Source organism: Anas acuta, chromosome 19 (assembly GCF_963932015.1).
Source record: "Anas acuta chromosome 19, bAnaAcu1.1, whole genome shotgun sequence".
In the NCBI taxonomy this organism is placed as follows: domain Eukaryota; kingdom Metazoa; phylum Chordata; class Aves; order Anseriformes; family Anatidae; genus Anas; species Anas acuta.
Window position 1 is genome coordinate 1,212,531 of NC_088997.1, and position 16,468 is coordinate 1,228,998.

The window sequence follows — 16,468 nt, forward strand, 5'->3', positions numbered from 1 at the left end:
TTCACAAATGAAAGAGGACTTTTGTTGTCTGCCTGTCTTAAATACTTTCAAAGATCCAGGTTACGGGGCTTTTCCTCAGGCTGCTGAAACACCAGAATCTGCTTATTCCACATTCCTGTGTACTGCCACGGTGAATCTGGTTACACAAATTGCATTTGTTTTTTCTTTGAATTTTTTAACTGATTTATGATCCGTGTTTTTAATCAGCTTTGTGGAAGTCTTTTTGACTCATTCAGTTACCAGGCTGGACGAGGCAATCCATCTGAAATCAGGGTGCATTCCAACTAAGGGACTGTGCTGCCCGTATAGAACGGGGCTGTATGCATTTGTCGTTCTATCTGGAGTTGTAAAAGGAGTGGAGGTGTCCGCGTCACGCGTCTCTGCCTTCTGGGCACGTGCAGGACTCTCAGCAGGGCGCTTGCGGTGCTTCATTTCCATTGCTGTGGCTTTCTGCTGGAAGGTTTCCGCCATGGAGAGGCCGTTCCGTTTGTTCCAGTTAATGAATCCTAGTATGGATCGGCAGAGAATATTGATCACAGTTTCCACCCATGCTCTGCCCGCTGTGCAGATCCCCGTTGGGTTTGTGCAGGCTGTCCCAGCGAGGGTTCCTGTTCGGGGACCACCGGGCTGCGTTTCTGTTGTGGTTGTTTGGATCGTACACAGACCTCTGGAAGCCAGCTCAGCCCAGGGAGTGTCAAATACATGGCAAAGGACTAGAAGAGCCCATGGTGCTTTTCAGGCCCAGGGCTTCTGCCCCTCCTCTCCACGGCTGCCCTTCTGCGGAGTACCCATGGCAAATGGCAGGTGAGGGGACACTGCAGGGCAGTGACATCAGGCCCAGCAGCTGATCTGTGCAGTAGTGCGTGCATCCCGGTGGTCCGGCTGTCATTAAAAATGCACTATTTATAGTCTACGCTGTTAATAATTCACAAGCTCCTGTTTGTTTTGAGCCTCCTTGAGTTGGAGAAAGTTCAGCGTGAGTTTGTAGAAGCAGAAGAGAAGGTGAAAGGGAAAAGCAGAATGGAGACAGAGGGCAGCAAGGGTTGAAGAAAAAAAGGGGCTGCAGCAAGCAGAGAGCTGCAGAGAAGTTGTGCTGCTGGGGGGATGAAGGTGCCGTCAGCAGCCCCGAACAGCCCAGCTGCCCTCAGCGCTGCAGCACACGCTGCAAAACCCATCACTGGTACCCGAGCGGTTAATCTGTAAGGGCCGGCTAAAAGGGAGTTCTGGGGAGGAGCTGCGCAGATGGAATACCAGAGAGAGACAGGATTGATTTTTTCTCTGCATTCTTATGGTCTCCTAGGGTTTTCTTCATTTTTGGACCACATCTTTGTGGTATAGTGAATAGAGCAGATGGCTTACTGTGCGTGGCGAGTTCAGGACTTCTGCTGGTAGTAGCTGCTCTGCAGTGAGGGAAGCAGAGGTTCGGGTTTGTTCTCTTGGTTCAAAACCATTCCCTGTTGGAAGCTGCCCATGGGTGTTGTGCCTCATCAGGGGGCCTGTCAGGAACATCTGCGCTAAATTTACCCGCTGAAGCTACCAGAGCTGTTATCTCAGATGGCTGAAGGTCACGATGAGCGTGTTGAACTTGAGCTGTCCTAAACAGCGATAGCAGAGAAGGGTCTCTGGACCACAGGGAGAGCAGGGCAGCCTCAGCCGCTGCGCTGTGCCCGCACCCTGGTACATGCTGGGCTGAGCTCCCAGCTCCCAGCACCGCAGTGCTGGCAGGGGAGGTGCTCGTTCTGCTTTGATAGGGAGCAGGAGGATGTGTGCAGCCGACGTTTTGGTCTGCAAGAAGCCTTGTCTGCCACGTTTGAAAGGAACTTTCTTGGACGGCTTGTTCTGTCCTGCATTTCGTTCCCTGCTCCTGATAGCATGGCACAGTTAAATGTCTTGGCCGGAGCCTGCTGATTAGGGGAAGCTGGGGCTGGGCAGGCGAGGAGGAACCAGAACCCGTCCCTGGCATCCTCACTTCAGCACTTGCTTCCACGTGGGCTGGAACCACAGACCTTATGTCTGCAGCAGTGACTGTCTGCCCCGCTGCTCCATGCGGCCGTGCGTTAGCTTGAAAGGGCTGGGATTAGGAAGTTGATGTGAGACCAGAGGAATGTCAAAGCAGTCACATAACAAGTCAAAATAAGGGCTACGTGCTGGCTGACAGTGACTGGAACAGATGATAAAATAACAGGGAATATTCTGAACTGCTCCAGTCCCATACGCTTTTTGTAGATACAAAAATATGTCCTGATTTTTTTAATACGATATCTGTCCGGGGACAGAAGCATACAGTGATTTATGCTAACCTGAACTGTAGTCAGTAATAAACTGCTGGATGTGTTTACAGTAGGAGGAATATTTTTTTGCTTTTTATGAGGTCTGTGTTTTGGCATTGGACTCACCAGATTATGCATGCAGAGGAAAAATCGATTGCATGAAATGAAGGGTGTCCTTGTCGAATTCAAAAGTTTTTCTACAAATTAAATTTATAGAGAAGCAAGTTGAGTTTAATAGGAAAAATGAAATGATTGAATACCTACATTCTGCAAAGCAGATCAATAAATTAATAAGAGCAGAAAGTCAGCATTTTGGAGAACTACAGGGCTGTGTCTGACAGCTGCTGCCTGGAAATGGACGAGGCTGCATTCCTGCTGTGGCAGGGCTGGGAAAGGGCAGGTTGCTTATAGATAAAGCGTGTTTGCTTACGGATCAGAGGTGGGCCCGAGCTGCTGTAGAGTTGAGCCTGGAAATCTTTGTGTGCTTTGTATCCAGGCCTGTTGCTGCAGGAAAAATACGCAGAGGGTTACAGAAAAGGTGAAGAGTTTGAGAGAAATGGAGGCTCTCTGCAGCTGGAGGCTGGACGAGATAATTTCTGAAGACCTTTCCTAGCTCCCGTGTTTGACGGCTTGTTAAACTGCTGGGAAATAGCTATCAGAGCAATATTGCTTATTTGCAGTGCAGCCTCTCACAGCATACCCAAAATGTGCAGCTGTGTTTACCCAGCGTACATGGAGTAAGAGTGGCGTAAAGGAGCCTTAAAGTAAATATCAGAATATGAACTCGAGTAAATAGTAGTATAAGGAGAGAGATTAGGGCAAACAAAAGCAGTGCCCCGGGACCACATGTGTTTCTTAGGAAATGTGTACACCTCACAGCTTTTAAGGAAATTCCCACAAGCACATCTGTCAGAGTGCAGAATATCTCAGGCAGGCACATTCAGAATAAAATACGGGGTGGGATGGTAGTGCTAACTGGTGACAGAGTCATCTCTGTTACCTCACTGGCTCAGAACTCCTCCCAGTAATAGATGCAGATAATCGTGGATCAAGTAATGGCAGAGGAAGAAGAAAGAAAAACGGGTTAGGGGAACAGGAATTGGACAAGATTAGAGACATAAGATTTTGTATAAAATCTGGCAATTATTTGGGAGATTTTATTTACATGACCCTGGTATTGCATTGTAAATTTTGCAAGAGGTTTTTACTTGTTTTCGCAGTTGCACAAATGTCCAGGAGCGCAATCTCTCAGCGTTTTTGCAGTCTGAAAAGGAAGCAGTAAGGAAAGGCATATTGAAGAGCAGGCGTAACACTTAACAGCTGAAGAAAATTGAAGGGAAGAGAAATAAGCAATAAAGATTTTGAGCAAAGCAGCAAAGGTCCATTAATAACGAGAGGTAAAAACAGTGTTCAGAAGAAGGTTGTTTAGTTCCTTTCATAGGAATGAGTTAATGGAGCTTCCTTCCCACTGTGAGTTTTATCCTTTCTCACAAACCCTGCGGGCTACCTAAGGAGCTCTTGGTCTAGAAAAGTCAGGGTGTTGTAATGCCCTCATCTGATAATGTAACTTTAAGAAAAGCCGACCATGTCACGCCGTCAGTAAAATCTTCAGTTCTGGCTTCCCTGTCAGTAGCTGTTTGCTTTATCCAAATTCCTGTAGAGTGGCAGCTGAGCAGTGCCCGGGTGGTGCTGGGGAGCTCTGGGCAGGTCTGGCTGCGAGGCTGCAGTGGCTGGAAGGAAACCAGCCTAGGAAGAAGTAGCAGTGGCGCCGCACACCCCTCCTGCACCTCCAGCTGTAACCAGACATGGCCTCTGCGAGCACCGCTCATGCCTGTAAAGTAAAGGAATAAGCGAGAGCAATACAGGCACATTTATGCTGGGCAGTGCCTCCACACTGAGGGCTTTGTTTCATCACGTCTAGTTCTAACCAGACCTGGATGCAGAGGCAGCAGAACTGCCATGGCTATAATCTGCTTCCTGCATTGCTTTTTTCTCTGCTGAAGCGTCATGTCTGGCTCTGTGATCAGCCAGACACAGGCACTTCAGTGAATTTGATCGCTTTTAAGGGAAGGACCTGCTCTCCACATTAATATAATTGCAGGTTATTTGTCCGATTCCTCCCACGTCTTACTTCCTGAAGGCCTGGCACAGAAATCTGGTTTTGTAATCTGAGCACTAAAGCACGGCTGGATGTAATTATGTGCTCCATTATTCCAGCAGCTCTGCAGCATGAAAAGTAAAAGCTCAGTGCTGCCATTAGTACTGAAAATACACAAGTTAGCATGTGTCAAGTATCTCCTGTAAGAAGTGTAGTGGGCAGTCTGTACTGGGTGTGACTTCAAGTTCACCTAGCATCTATTTTGCATTGTCATTTAATTGTCTTTCCAAAAGAGACAGATGAGATGTCGAGTTGTACATTCATTGTATCTCTGGAAGTCACAGATTGTATAGAAAATATTGGTAAATAAGTCTTGGCAATAGCAATAGGTTCCCCGCTAAAGCAAAGCAGGGTGTGGGGGAGTGTAACCTACCTTTCTGCCAGATGTCATTTGGATGATCAGCCCCGGGGAGATGAGATGTACGTGCTCAGACCCACAGATGGATTTATTGGCTGCAGAACAACTGTAATTGTGGCTGAGCATTTCGTCTCACAGCAGCTGTACGCTGCCTCCTTGGTTCTGCAGATGGTCTGATCACTGGGTTTTTGAGTGGGTAAAGGCTGCTGTTAAATAAAGAAACACAAAAGAGAGTTTTTTTTGCAAGACATGAAATGTAAGCCTATATCCTGACATGACCAGGAAATACATACATATCCTAACTTAGTTACACCCTGTATGTTAAAAATATGCTTGGTAGAGTTTGGGCTGTATATTCTGCTCTTCGGTCAGGCATCCTGTGTTCTGATGTAACAGCACTTTGTGCTCCCACGAGCAGATGAGGATTTAATGCAGTGAGGATTTAAAGCAGTGAGGATTTGATGCTGTGGCATCATGTGATAAGCCTTTGTCACGAACCAGCATAACGTCGAGCCCTATAAACATCCTGTGTCACCAGGCTCGGGTTACAGTGCAATTAGGAGGCTGATAGCAGTGCTGGTAGGCAAACATGAGGCAGTTTTATTCCAGGGCACTTGGCCTCCAGTGGCAGTGCAGCAAAGTCAGCGCTGGTGGGAAGCGCTGGTGGGACGGCAGCGCGCTGCTCGGGCACCTCGTGCTCAGTGCCACTCGCCCTGCCCGGCAGTACTGAGGGCATCTCGTGCTTCATCGGCACGGCTGCAGTACTGCCTGCAGCTTCCCTCCACTTACACCTGCAGTTGCAATGAAGGTGTGTAAAGCAGGCGAGCTCTGTAACCACAGCAGAACCCCAAGCAGGCTCAAAAATCGGAGCTGTCGCCTCAGTTCATGCCCGTGGGGCTTTGGCCGTTGTGTGCTCTCACGTCACCGTTCTGCAACCCAGCAGCTTGTGTTGCTTTGTGGGATGCTGACTGGAAAAGCCAAGGCTGGTGGTGTTGTCAAGCAATGCTGTAACGTGAGGGTAGCTCTCAGTGGTACAGTACCTGCCAGTGCAGCAATAAAAATGGGAAAAGCCACTTTTGATGCTATTTTAAGCAAATTAGAAACTACGAATTAGTGTTTATCCTTACTTATACTGCTGAGCTCCAAACCGGTATCCTTCTAGAGATGATCAAGCTGTACTTTGAGGATCTGGGGACGAGATGGAGCCTTCTGACAGGATCCAACAGGACAGCACTGAAGGAGGAGCCAGGAGGCTGACGCTGTGCTCGTGGCAGCGCTGCTGCCTTGCTGCATGACCGCGCAGTTACTCATACCAGCTCTCTGGGCTTCTGCTCGCCCTTTCAACTTTTGCCTGTGTTGTCTGCTGAGGTTTCAAGAGAGGGATCTCTCTTCAATCTGCATTGTACAGCACCTTATGTAAAGGGGTCGAGGTTTCAGGGGAGTCTTTACTACATGCTGCAATGCAAAGAGCAGGCTGTGTAGTGAAGAGCTGTGTCACACAGCTTGGCTGGGAATGGGATAAAGCTGCCGCGTGGAGGCTGGGCAGACAGACACTCGTGCCCAGCTTATGCCTGTGCAGCTTCCAGGCTTGAAACTGCCACGGGACTCTCCTCACTCTGCTCAACAGGACAGCAGTGCCCCTTTGGTCTGTGTCTGCAGCTTGTGCTAGCGTGGCTGGGTCAAGAAAGGGGATCTTTTTTTTTTTTTTTTACTTCAATCAATGTGCCATTGAAAGCTCTGATAAAGATAACAGCTACACTGCTGTAAAAGTGCACAGCACTGTGCAATACTTTTGCTTTCCAGAACAGAAATAAACTTTTCTACCCATGTAACTGTTTCTGTGTATGGGAGGACGAGATGCACTGACCACTTCTGTTCTTCCAGCCTAATGCAGCAAAATATCGGAAGTGTCATGCCACTAGAGAACAAATCTGGGGGAAGCTCGCATGCTTGACAGGTGTAACAGAAGAGAACATTTGAGACTTTGTCTTTTCCCTTCTTGCTGAGCTAGGAAGTATTTTTTCCTCTTGCCTACTCTCTCTCTTTTTTTTTTTTTTTTTTTCAGCTGGCTTTTCCTGTCATACTACATACTTTAGAAAGAGCTTGGCATTTTTCCCTGCCCTTTGCAGCTTTGGAATGTTTTCTTGTTTCTCAATCCCTGTTAGGATAGAAAGCAAGGCAGAGGTGATGTCTTTGTTTCACTGTTGCTTTCAACTCATATGATGATATTTAGGAAATCCGTGGACCTTCAGTACTGCCAGACTACCCTCATAATGAGAAAAATACATCTGCACAAGGGGTTAATGAGTGCCCATCTTAAAGGGTCAGGACCAAGCTGAGGGCAACAATAAGTCCTGGTGGCCAGCAGTTTGGCTCTGCAATAGTTTCATTGGCCATGTGGCCAGTTAACCATAACAATAATAAAGAAGAAAGACTGGATCCATGGTTGGGCACCGGCCAAGAGTTTATCAGGAAACTGCAAATGCAAACATCGTGTTCCCACGGGGGCAATGGCTTGGGGGCCTTTCACAGTGCCAAGTATGCTGTTGCTTTCAGGATTAAAAATAATGAGATGCCCGGTGTTCTCAGCAACAGGAAGCAGCCCTCGGCACATCCACCAGATCATTCCTACTGTTTTTTTCTCTGTGGGTTTATCTGTCCAAAAGAAGAACTGATGGAAAGTGTTGCCGTAAGCCTGTGCTTTGCTTCCCAGAGCCCACAAAAGGAAGGCTTTGCTGTGAGGCAGCAGACAGTCAGTTAATTATTACTTTAGACTGAGGTCTTGACATTTAGTCACAGTCAGGTCACCATTTGTCACTGATAACAGCATTGCACGGTGCCAAACATAGCGACGCCTTCCAAGACAGTAGCAAAAATAGAACCCCAGTTGTTTTGCAAATACCTGGAAATGTAGCAAGAGCCCATTTATCTATCTGTCTGTCTATCTATCGATCGATCGATCTATCTATCTATCTATCTATTAGTCAGGGAAAGGATCACCCTCAAGTCTAATTACTCGCAGTGGAGTTAAAATTTACCTTTTCTCCTTATGGATTTTCAAACAGGAATACAGTCACTTCACTGCCCTACAGGTGATGCACTGCAGGCATCATTCTCAGCTTTCAGCTCCATTTAACAGTACCCCAAAGACACTGCAGCTGAGGACTGCTATTCTGGAAGCCCAGCGAGCTGCCATGTGCTGTATCCACAGGGCAGTGCCATACTCCGAACGTTCGAGCCACTTGGTGTGTATTTTAAATTAGCTTTAACAATTTTATTTCAGAGGAGTTCATGTGGGCTTAAGCAGCAGTTGAAATTAAATTGGGCAGCAGAAGCTAATAGCATGACTCATGGGAAGGAAATAGAGCAGCTGGTAAAAACTGTTGGGTAACAGAGAGTCTTTATATTCATAAATTGATACAAGCTAACATCAGGCTTACAAAAATTGTCTAAGAAGCAGAACACAAAATTCCAGTCTTGAGATTCTCTCAGTTCTTAGAGACTTATCTTTCCAGCAGACACTCTCCTTTCCCTCTTCAGTCCCTCTTGTACGCCGGATTATTTAAGAGGGAGGGGGAGAAGAAGAAAGCAGTCTTTGGTGAGGGAGGTGGCCCAGTGGCATTTCTGCACGCAGCACAAGCGTCTGTGGTTAGGTTAAAATGACAGTGCAGCTGGACCAACTGTTAATTTACGCAGATCTTCATTAAACCATTGGCTTATACCTGTGGAAGTAAATAATATGCTTCTGATACCAGCCATGCTGTCATTGCTGGACTGCACGTGGTATGAATGCTAGTATTCAGCAGAGCTTAGACTTCAGACTGCAGCAAAGATATGCTTTATTAATGTGCAGATGTAGCTGAATCCAAACCCTGGCTCTGAGACTGTGTGATTATAATCTAAAATCGACTGATCTAACTGAGAAACAATTCCACTGAAGTTAATGGAAACTGCACTGGGTTTTATACTGTGCCAGGGGAAGAAAAAGTATCATGCCCAGCCTTTATTGTATCCCTAGGCAAGTTGTTTTATCTAAGAACTTGTTTCAATTTCACAGTTTATATGAGTGATGGGCATTCATCTGTGACCTGTTGGGTAGGTTTTGTTGGGTGTGAGTAGCCTTTGGCACAGCTTTACTTCATCTAGTTCACCTTTGTGCCAAAGGTATGCGTGTACAGTGATCACAAGGCACCGGGAAGCTTTATGAAGAGCACTCAAGCAAATATAACAGTTTTATGAGGAATCCTGCATTGTGAAGGAAAGGCACGGCACTACCCAGAATGACCATTGCTTACAGAAGAAAGAGTGCAGAACGCAGAGCAGATGGAGACTGGAAGCAAGGTGAAGGGAGGAGGGATGATGATCCCGCAAAACACGAGGCAGGAAGAGCTCACACACTCCCAGGATGTACCCCCAGCAGGTAGCTAGATTTGCCACCAAGGGAGACAGAAGCTGTGTGAATGTAGCAAGTTTTGCTTAAAAGGCATCAGACAGCAATGCTGACGGATTCAGGAACGATGCTCGTGGATGGATACACACATTGTGCTTGAGAATAGGAACACGTCTTGGGTGAATCAGTGGGTGTATTGACTAAACATGAGGGAATATCCCAGTGAGACCCCACGCTGAGCAGCGTAAACATAAGCAGAGTAAGAACAACCAGCAAGAGGAGGCAATCATCTGGCTGTGGGCAGAGACTGCAACAGACTGTAGCCCCTAATTATGGGAATGAGATCGTCCCAGAGCTCGTAGCACAACTACTGCCACTGCAGTTTCTTGCAGCGGGATGCAGCGATATAAGGCACAGGTAGAGCATGAAAATGATTCATCACAGCACAACCAAGAGAAGGAGGTAAAAGCTTGTGTTATTTATAGTTACATCATCCGTGGGGAGATGGTGGGGAGTCAACCTGCACCTTCCCAGCAGTAGAGCTGCCATATCTGCAATATTCTTGATTTGCTATGAAGGAGAAAAACAATGCTGAGGTTTTTCAGTGTAATTAGGAAGCACAGCATAATCACTCTGCCCGAAAGACCAAAAGTAATGAGAACACCTTACAGTGACGGAGCACAGATGTTAATGAGTGGCTGGCAGCTCCTACAGACTTTATGTCTCTCCTGTCTCATCCCAGTGATACTCCAGACCTCCAGCTTTCTGTGCATGAAGTCTCACCCTCCTATAAGAGTGAGTCATTGGGAGTCATTGTGATCAAACCACCTCAGATTTGACAAAGAGCTCGTTTTATACCTCTAAGGCAAAATGGCAGACACTAACTTGATATATTTTTATCCATTTCTAATATATGGCATAAGCCTTGGTTTCAGAAAATACTCTGATCCATTAATTTCCTTGAGAAGATACGAGCTCTAATTATGATGTCTTGATAGTGTACTATTTCTTCATATCAGAGCAAGTGCCAGGGATTAAACTGGTGTTTTGCATCCAAATGAGTTTTCTGCTGGAACAGAAAATATTTGCCTTTACATTTCAGCTCTTAGAAATTGACTGTGTGAAACAACGTGCTACAATTTTAATTATCCTATGCTGACGAGACTATCTCGCATTGAAATTCCAGTATGAGTACTTTGTGCAGATTCTCCAATTTCTCTAAAGCGTAATCCATCATTGGGTGATTACCATTAATCTAGTTAGTTCATTCTCTTGCTCTGCTCATTTTGAACAGATCCTAGTGCAAGTCAGGGAGAGATTGAAAAACAGAGAATACAAAAAAAAATCCTTGGCTTTAATCTTTCAGGAAAAGTTTCTTCACATTTGGAATCTATCCCGTGCATCTTAGGCGAGATAGTAAGGTAAATGTAATGGGAAGAGAGGAAGAAAGAAAGAAAGAAAGGAGAAAGAAAAGAAAAGAAAAGAAAAGAAAAGAAAAGAAAAGAAAAGAAAAGAAAAGAAAAGAAAGAAAAGAAAAGAAAAGAAAAGAAAAGAAAAGAAAAGAAAAGAAAAGAAAAGAAAAGAAAAGAAAAGAAAAGAAAAGAAAAGAAAAGAAAAGAAAAGAAAACCACCGTTACTTTATCAAACAAAAATAAACATGGTCTGTTCTCTACTTAGTTCAAACTTCAGGGATTTTAGTGGCCTCTAATGCCCTCTAATGGACAAATCTGTTGGAGCAATGTCCTTTCAGAGACGTGCAAACAAGGGGTGAAAGCACCAAGTATTTCAATGAAGAAGGAGCTGCAGCACTGCCGGATGGGCTGAACAGCTTTCGTTGGGAGCCTGCCAGCTCTGAGATTAAAATCCGTGTTTAAGGAGTTTGTAGCTTAGAGATATTAAGTCACCTTTTACTAAAAACTTGGCAGATCCTTTTCTTCCTCCCTCCCTTCCTTCCTTCCTCATTTAGCTGAAGTTTGTTTGTTTAGCTTCACTTACAAAGAACAGGGAAATATTTTTGCCATTGGTCCCAGGTTTGGCACATTTCCTCCCAAACGCTACCCCATCCATCAGGAACTGAGATCAAACGTGTGCCTTATGGAGAAGGCAAATCTCTGTGTGCCTCAATTTTCTCATCTGCTTCCCCAGCCTCCTACTCAGGCAAAAAGCAGAAGTGCCAAAATACCTCCAAGGAAGTGATTCAAGTGGCATTTTTTGGCTCGACTAGAATCATGAGTGTCTGGAAACGTCACGAGAGGGACTGTTCCTGCAAGAGAAATTCCCAACTCTTAATCTAGTGGCTTGGCTCTTCAGGCTTCAGGAGGTCTGAGCCTGTACTGAGGCAGCAGGGGACGTAGCAGGGGCTTTTCTCTTACACGACTTCTACCACTGTTGTCACTTTTGACAGCCACAAAGGGAAATTTTTAGGGAGGAAAACCCAGCAACATTCAACCTAAAGCCTGATGAGACAGTGGGGTTGTTTTGTGGATGCCTTGGGCTGTAGTTTCTTGTTTGCGTTTACATTTAATCTTAAGGAAGTGCGTTAAGAAGTTCTTGCTAAAGTGTCTTAAAAAGCCCCACCAAAATAACCAAGAAGCACCAGATTGTCCAGAGCTGCTAAAGAAATGGTACCATAGCTCAGAATTTATCTGGAGCCAGGGAACTTGGGATGATTTCTCGTCAAATAAAACCTAACTAGCAGTTATATATGCCATGAGTCTGCCTGTTAGGGGGCAAAATCCTGCAGGTTTTCATCTGTCCGGCAGACAAGGCCTAGCACCAAAGATAACAGCAGGGCCACTGTGTTTTTTTTCTAGGATAGTACAGTAGGTAATTTCTAGGATCATGGGTCTGGGGGCACTTTGTACTGAACATAGGAAGAAGAAGAAAAAAAAAGGAAACAGAGAACATTGGGAAAGAATGATCTTGGCCAAATCGTGGCTGGAATTTTCCAAAGAGTTTGGGGGAAACTCTCTGAGAATTTCCAATGTCACCCTTCAACCTCTGAAGCTCCTCCTCTGCCCCCCCAAATTGTGGGAAGGCTGTTAGCAAGTCCTGTTTGCTTTTAGGGAACAGATTTGCTTTGGGAAAACAGCTTTGCACTATGAGAAACAGGAAGGAGCACTGTTTGTTTTGTTTAGTAAATTCTGAGGGGAAGAAATCTTTTAATACTAAATTCAAGAGTTCCCAAGATGCCTCTCTCTCAGCTAACCTCATCACCTCTGGTTTCTTCCTGGCTCTTGGAGACATGTTTTTCATACACATATCAGTCAGCTAAAGCCCTTTCCTGCCCCCCTACCCGCCCCCCAGTGAATTATTATTGTTTAGATGTTGGCAGAAGGCAGAGATCCCGATGAAGATTGTGGCTGTATTGCCGGGTGAAAATTGAAAGGACAAGGTGAGCACCCAGCGCTCTTGGACCTCTGATTTGACATTGCAAGTGAATATCCAAATTTGTGTAAAATTTCTGAGGTCGCCCCTGCTCCTTCCGCACATGCAGCCAGCGTATGAACAGCTCTGCCGGTACCACCTGCAGTTGTTTATCCATAGTGGAGCGTTGGCAGGGAAATGCTGGACGTGCCCTCTCGTCTCCCACCAGCAGCACAAGCCGGGCAGCTCGAGCCCCTGGGAAGGGTGAGGATGAGCTAAAGGGAGCGGAGCTGCCTGCACGGGGAGGAGGCAGTGTCCCTGAGGTCCTGGCCAAGCACCCGACACCGCACGGTGAAGCCACCCCATCTCCAGGGACACTGCTGTGCCCAGAGTAAGGCTCGCTCCTGGCAATTTCAGGCTGGTTTTAAGGGTGCCATTTCACACTGTAAGGGAGTCCCCTTCCAGGCAGAGCTGAGCAGGCTGCAGGTGTTATAATTTCCAGTAGTTTGTCACTGCCCCCCACCAAATGCTCCTGCGCCAGCAGAAGGGAGTGTTGTTGTTATGAGAAGAGATGAGACCAGCCCTCGGGGCCTTTTTTACCATGGAGTAAATATCTCTCTATATTTCTGCAGATAAAGCAGCTGTCGCCATTCTTTGGAACCCTTCTGATAAACAGCTTTAGGTAAGTTCTTTGCTCCACTGAAGCCTATGGGTGTTTTGTGTTCATTACTTCTTTTATACTCCTCAGGACAAATCCACTTCTGCCAGTCCCAGCAGCTTCTGGGTGTACGCCATCATGAACCGGACTCAGGGATCTCAGAAAACTCAGTGCTGGCCTGATCTCAGACACCCTGCACAGCTGCACGTGGACGTTGCAGCAGGACAGCGGAACCCTAACCTTACCCTGTCCTCCCAGGTTGAAGGTAACCATTCGCCTCTCCAGGAGGAATGCTGGGGAGAATACAAAGTGCTTATGAAATGACACAGTGATACAAACTGCTCTTTTGCTGATGTGGTTGTCAGCAGAGATTAGCTTTGAGCGCAGACATAGAAAGTATGATTAGAAAAGGTTCCAGTGACCAGCTTCATTCTCCATCCAACTCAGTTAAGATTTTGATAATTAAGCAAATATATATCCATATCACGTAGGTTTGCTTTGGATGTAAAGCTATATATAACCAGTACATTAGCAGTCTTTTCTAGAACATAATTCAACATTTAGTTTTAAAAAGATTTTTGAAATATATTGATGCTGACCATTATAATGCACTCTAATGCAAAGGAATCAATAGCCTTTACACCACAACTAGTTTATTGTAGATGGCAAATGAATAATGCAAAATTCAGTGCACTTAACAGCCCAATATTGGACTTCACAATTTGTATAAATCAGAATGCTTTTTGCATTTCCTGAAAGGTAGTACCACAAGTTCTACAGACAGAACACTACTATTTATTCTTCAAGCATTTTTTTTCCTAAGTAAAATATTTGTGATTGGTTTTCATCTTTGTTATAAAACATTTGCTTCTTCAAATTCTTGCTATGAGGTTGTTGCTAGAATGCAATGGAATTGTTCACATTGTACTTCTGAATAAGAGGAATTCCATTGTTCTTTATTTACAGGGAAAGATACTTCAGAATGTATTTCATGTGCTTTTGCTGACAATTAATACGTGTTTTGATAACAGCAACACTATCCAAGACAAAGCAGGGCCCCTAGTGAGCACAGTAAAAGCAGTATCCCTCCTGGTTTAAACAGTAGCTAGACAAGGTTGGAAAAAGATAGTATTGGATGATTCCTCTAATTCCGTGTTTTTCCACAGTGCTGTATTTAGGCTCAATTGCATCTTGATTACACGCTAAAATGTTTTTCCTGATGCTACTGCTTAGGTTATTTACATCACAGATACTGACTCAGGAATGCCTAAGAAGTCTCTGTACAAACCAAACACCTAATTTTATGCTGCTTGCATTATTAGTTTTGAAATAGTGTTTTGAGATTTTCTTCCACATTTGGGCAAATGGAAAATGAGACGTGTCCTTGTTTCAGCAGTTGGATTTATTTTCAGTTTTTATTTTACTCTGTAGTAAGATGATTGATAACTTTTTAATTTACTAATTCAAGTTGATGATTGAAATATCTGTTTAGCAAATGTTTCAAATTTGACTGAAGAAACGGGATTAAACAAAAACTGAGATGAGTTTATGGTATAGTACACTCTCAACATACATGACATACATGGCAGTATTTTTATGTCATGTCAGAACATATTAAGCACACTGTAGCGTAATGGCCTGATTACATCCCGCAGGAAGGATTTGGCAGTATCAAACCCCACGTATAACCTTTGGAAGTAAAAATAAAAATCGGTGCACTTCATCAGAATGATTCTGCCTTGGAAGAGAAGGGGCCTGCCCTCCCTCCTGTGGGGATTACAGATTTGCAGATTACAGCAGGGCAAACTGGACGGGCTCTTTTTGTGTCTGAAACAGCTTAAAAGTGCTTTGTGGCAATCAGTCAGTGTAAACGCTGCATTCGTGATGCTTCAGACAAAGAAAATTAATCATCTGGGCACAGTCTGAGCAGATCTGGACCTGAAGCAAGACCAGAATTAGAAAGCCCATTCATTCTTCAGTTCTTCGCTTCCCATGTGTCAATTTTAAACCCCTCGTTCAGGCAGCCCTACCTCCACTGGCCCATTTATTTCTATCACCAGACACTAACGCGGCTGCAGCACGGCAGGGCGCTGCTTGGTGCTCCTGCCTGCCCTGAAGGGCAGCAGCTCAGCGCTCCCGAGAAGGACGCTGGAAGCGGCTGTGCTCGTCCTGCGCCCCGCGTTCCCTCCTCTCCCGAGTCACGCGCGGTTGGCTCGGGGCCGTAGCGAGCTCTAAAGACCACAGCTGCGGGCGGCGGAGCCCTGGGCAGTACCAGGAGCACGCAGCGGGCTGTTACTGAGCGGCCTCGCTATTCCCCAGCCAGCGGGGCCGTGCCGCCGGCCTCGCCCTTTGTGCCTGAGGGGCCGCGGGCAAGGCCCCCCCCGCCCTCAGCGGAACCCCCTCTGAGCACAGCTCGGCGCGTTCCGCTGCTCCGGGCACCCGCGGGGCCTCCCGCCGCTCCCCCCGGGCGGTCGCCGCCGGGCGCCCTGAGAAGCCCGGGGGGCACCGCGGCGGGGCCCGGAGCCGCCCCTCAGCCGCCGCCGCGGCCCCTGTGTGCGGCGCAGGCGCGGAGCCGCGGCCGGGCGCATGCGCGGTGCTCGCCCGGGGGCCGCGCAGGCGCCGCCCGCCGCCGCCCGCGTCTCGGCGCTCCCCCTGGCGCGGCGGCCGCGGCGCTGCTGCTCGGCGGGCGGGCGGGGGCGGCCGGGCTCCCGCTTCCGGCGTGGTGTCATGGCGGGCCCCGGGCGCTGAGGGCCGCGGGCAGCCGAGGGGCCCCCGGAGCAGCGCGCCAGGGATCCGCAGCCGCCGCCCTCGCCCCTCGCCCCGCGCCGCCGCCGCCGCCCCCCGCGGGGATCCGCCCCCTGCCTGGCCGGCCGGGCGGGGGGGGCCATGGCGGCGCACAAGCCGGTGGAGTGGGTGCAGGCCGTGGTGAACCGCTTCGACGAGCAGGTAGCGGGGGCGGCGGGCGCTGCACCGGGGGCGGCCGCCTCCCGCCTGCCCCCCGCGGCCGGGCCCTGCCGGGGGCTCCTCCACACCCCCCCCCCCTCCACCTCCACCTCCACCTCCGCCGCTCCTCAGCGCTGGCGGGGCCCGGCCGGAGCGGGGCGGGCTCGGGGAGCGGGGCGCGGGGCTCGGGGCGCCCTTTGTGCGGCGCTGGGTGGGGCCCGCGGGGCCGCCCCGCTGCCGGCACCGCCCGGGGGGCGCGGGGCCCGGGGGCTGGGGCTCAAGCGGCTGCGCCCCCCCCTCAGCTCCCCCGGGAAGGCGCTGGGCG

The 16,468-nt window shown here is 47.8% G+C and overlaps 1 protein-coding gene and 2 long non-coding RNA genes across 8 annotated transcripts in view; 1 reads left to right on the plus strand and 2 right to left on the minus strand.

The window, feature by feature from the left end:
* Positions 1-3,393: 3,393 nt before the first annotated feature.
* On the minus strand, positions 3,394-6,033 carry LOC137842150 (uncharacterized). Of its 2 annotated transcripts, XR_011088930.1 has the most exons (3): positions 5,914-6,033; positions 4,802-4,992; positions 3,394-4,101 (listed from the first exon to the last, which is right to left on the minus strand). It is a non-coding gene; the product is annotated as an uncharacterized lncRNA (long non-coding RNA). The 2 variants fall into 2 exon arrangements; XR_011088929.1 differs by lacking the exon at positions 5,914-6,033 and having other exon boundaries at positions 4,802-5,665.
* An 8,550-nt stretch (positions 6,034-14,583) lies between these two features.
* On the minus strand, positions 14,584-15,713 carry LOC137842151 (uncharacterized). Its single transcript, XR_011088931.1, has 2 exons — positions 15,231-15,713; positions 14,584-15,138 (listed from the first exon to the last, which is right to left on the minus strand). It is a non-coding gene; the product is annotated as an uncharacterized lncRNA (long non-coding RNA).
* Positions 15,714-15,890: 177 nt separating this feature from the next.
* The window catches only part of NF1 (neurofibromin 1), a 94,895-nt gene continuing 94,317 nt past the window's right edge, over positions 15,891-16,468 (plus strand). For 2 of the 5 annotated variants that reach the window (XM_068655888.1, XM_068655890.1), the window contains exon 1: positions 15,904-16,146. In XM_068655888.1, coding sequence (XP_068511989.1) covers positions 16,087-16,146 — 60 coding nt within the window. In that variant the 5' untranslated portion in view covers positions 15,904-16,086. Of the gene's footprint in view, positions 16,147-16,468 lie in introns of all 5 variants that reach the window. The other 3 variants (XR_011088928.1, XM_068655889.1, XM_068655887.1) reach the window with 3 other exon arrangements.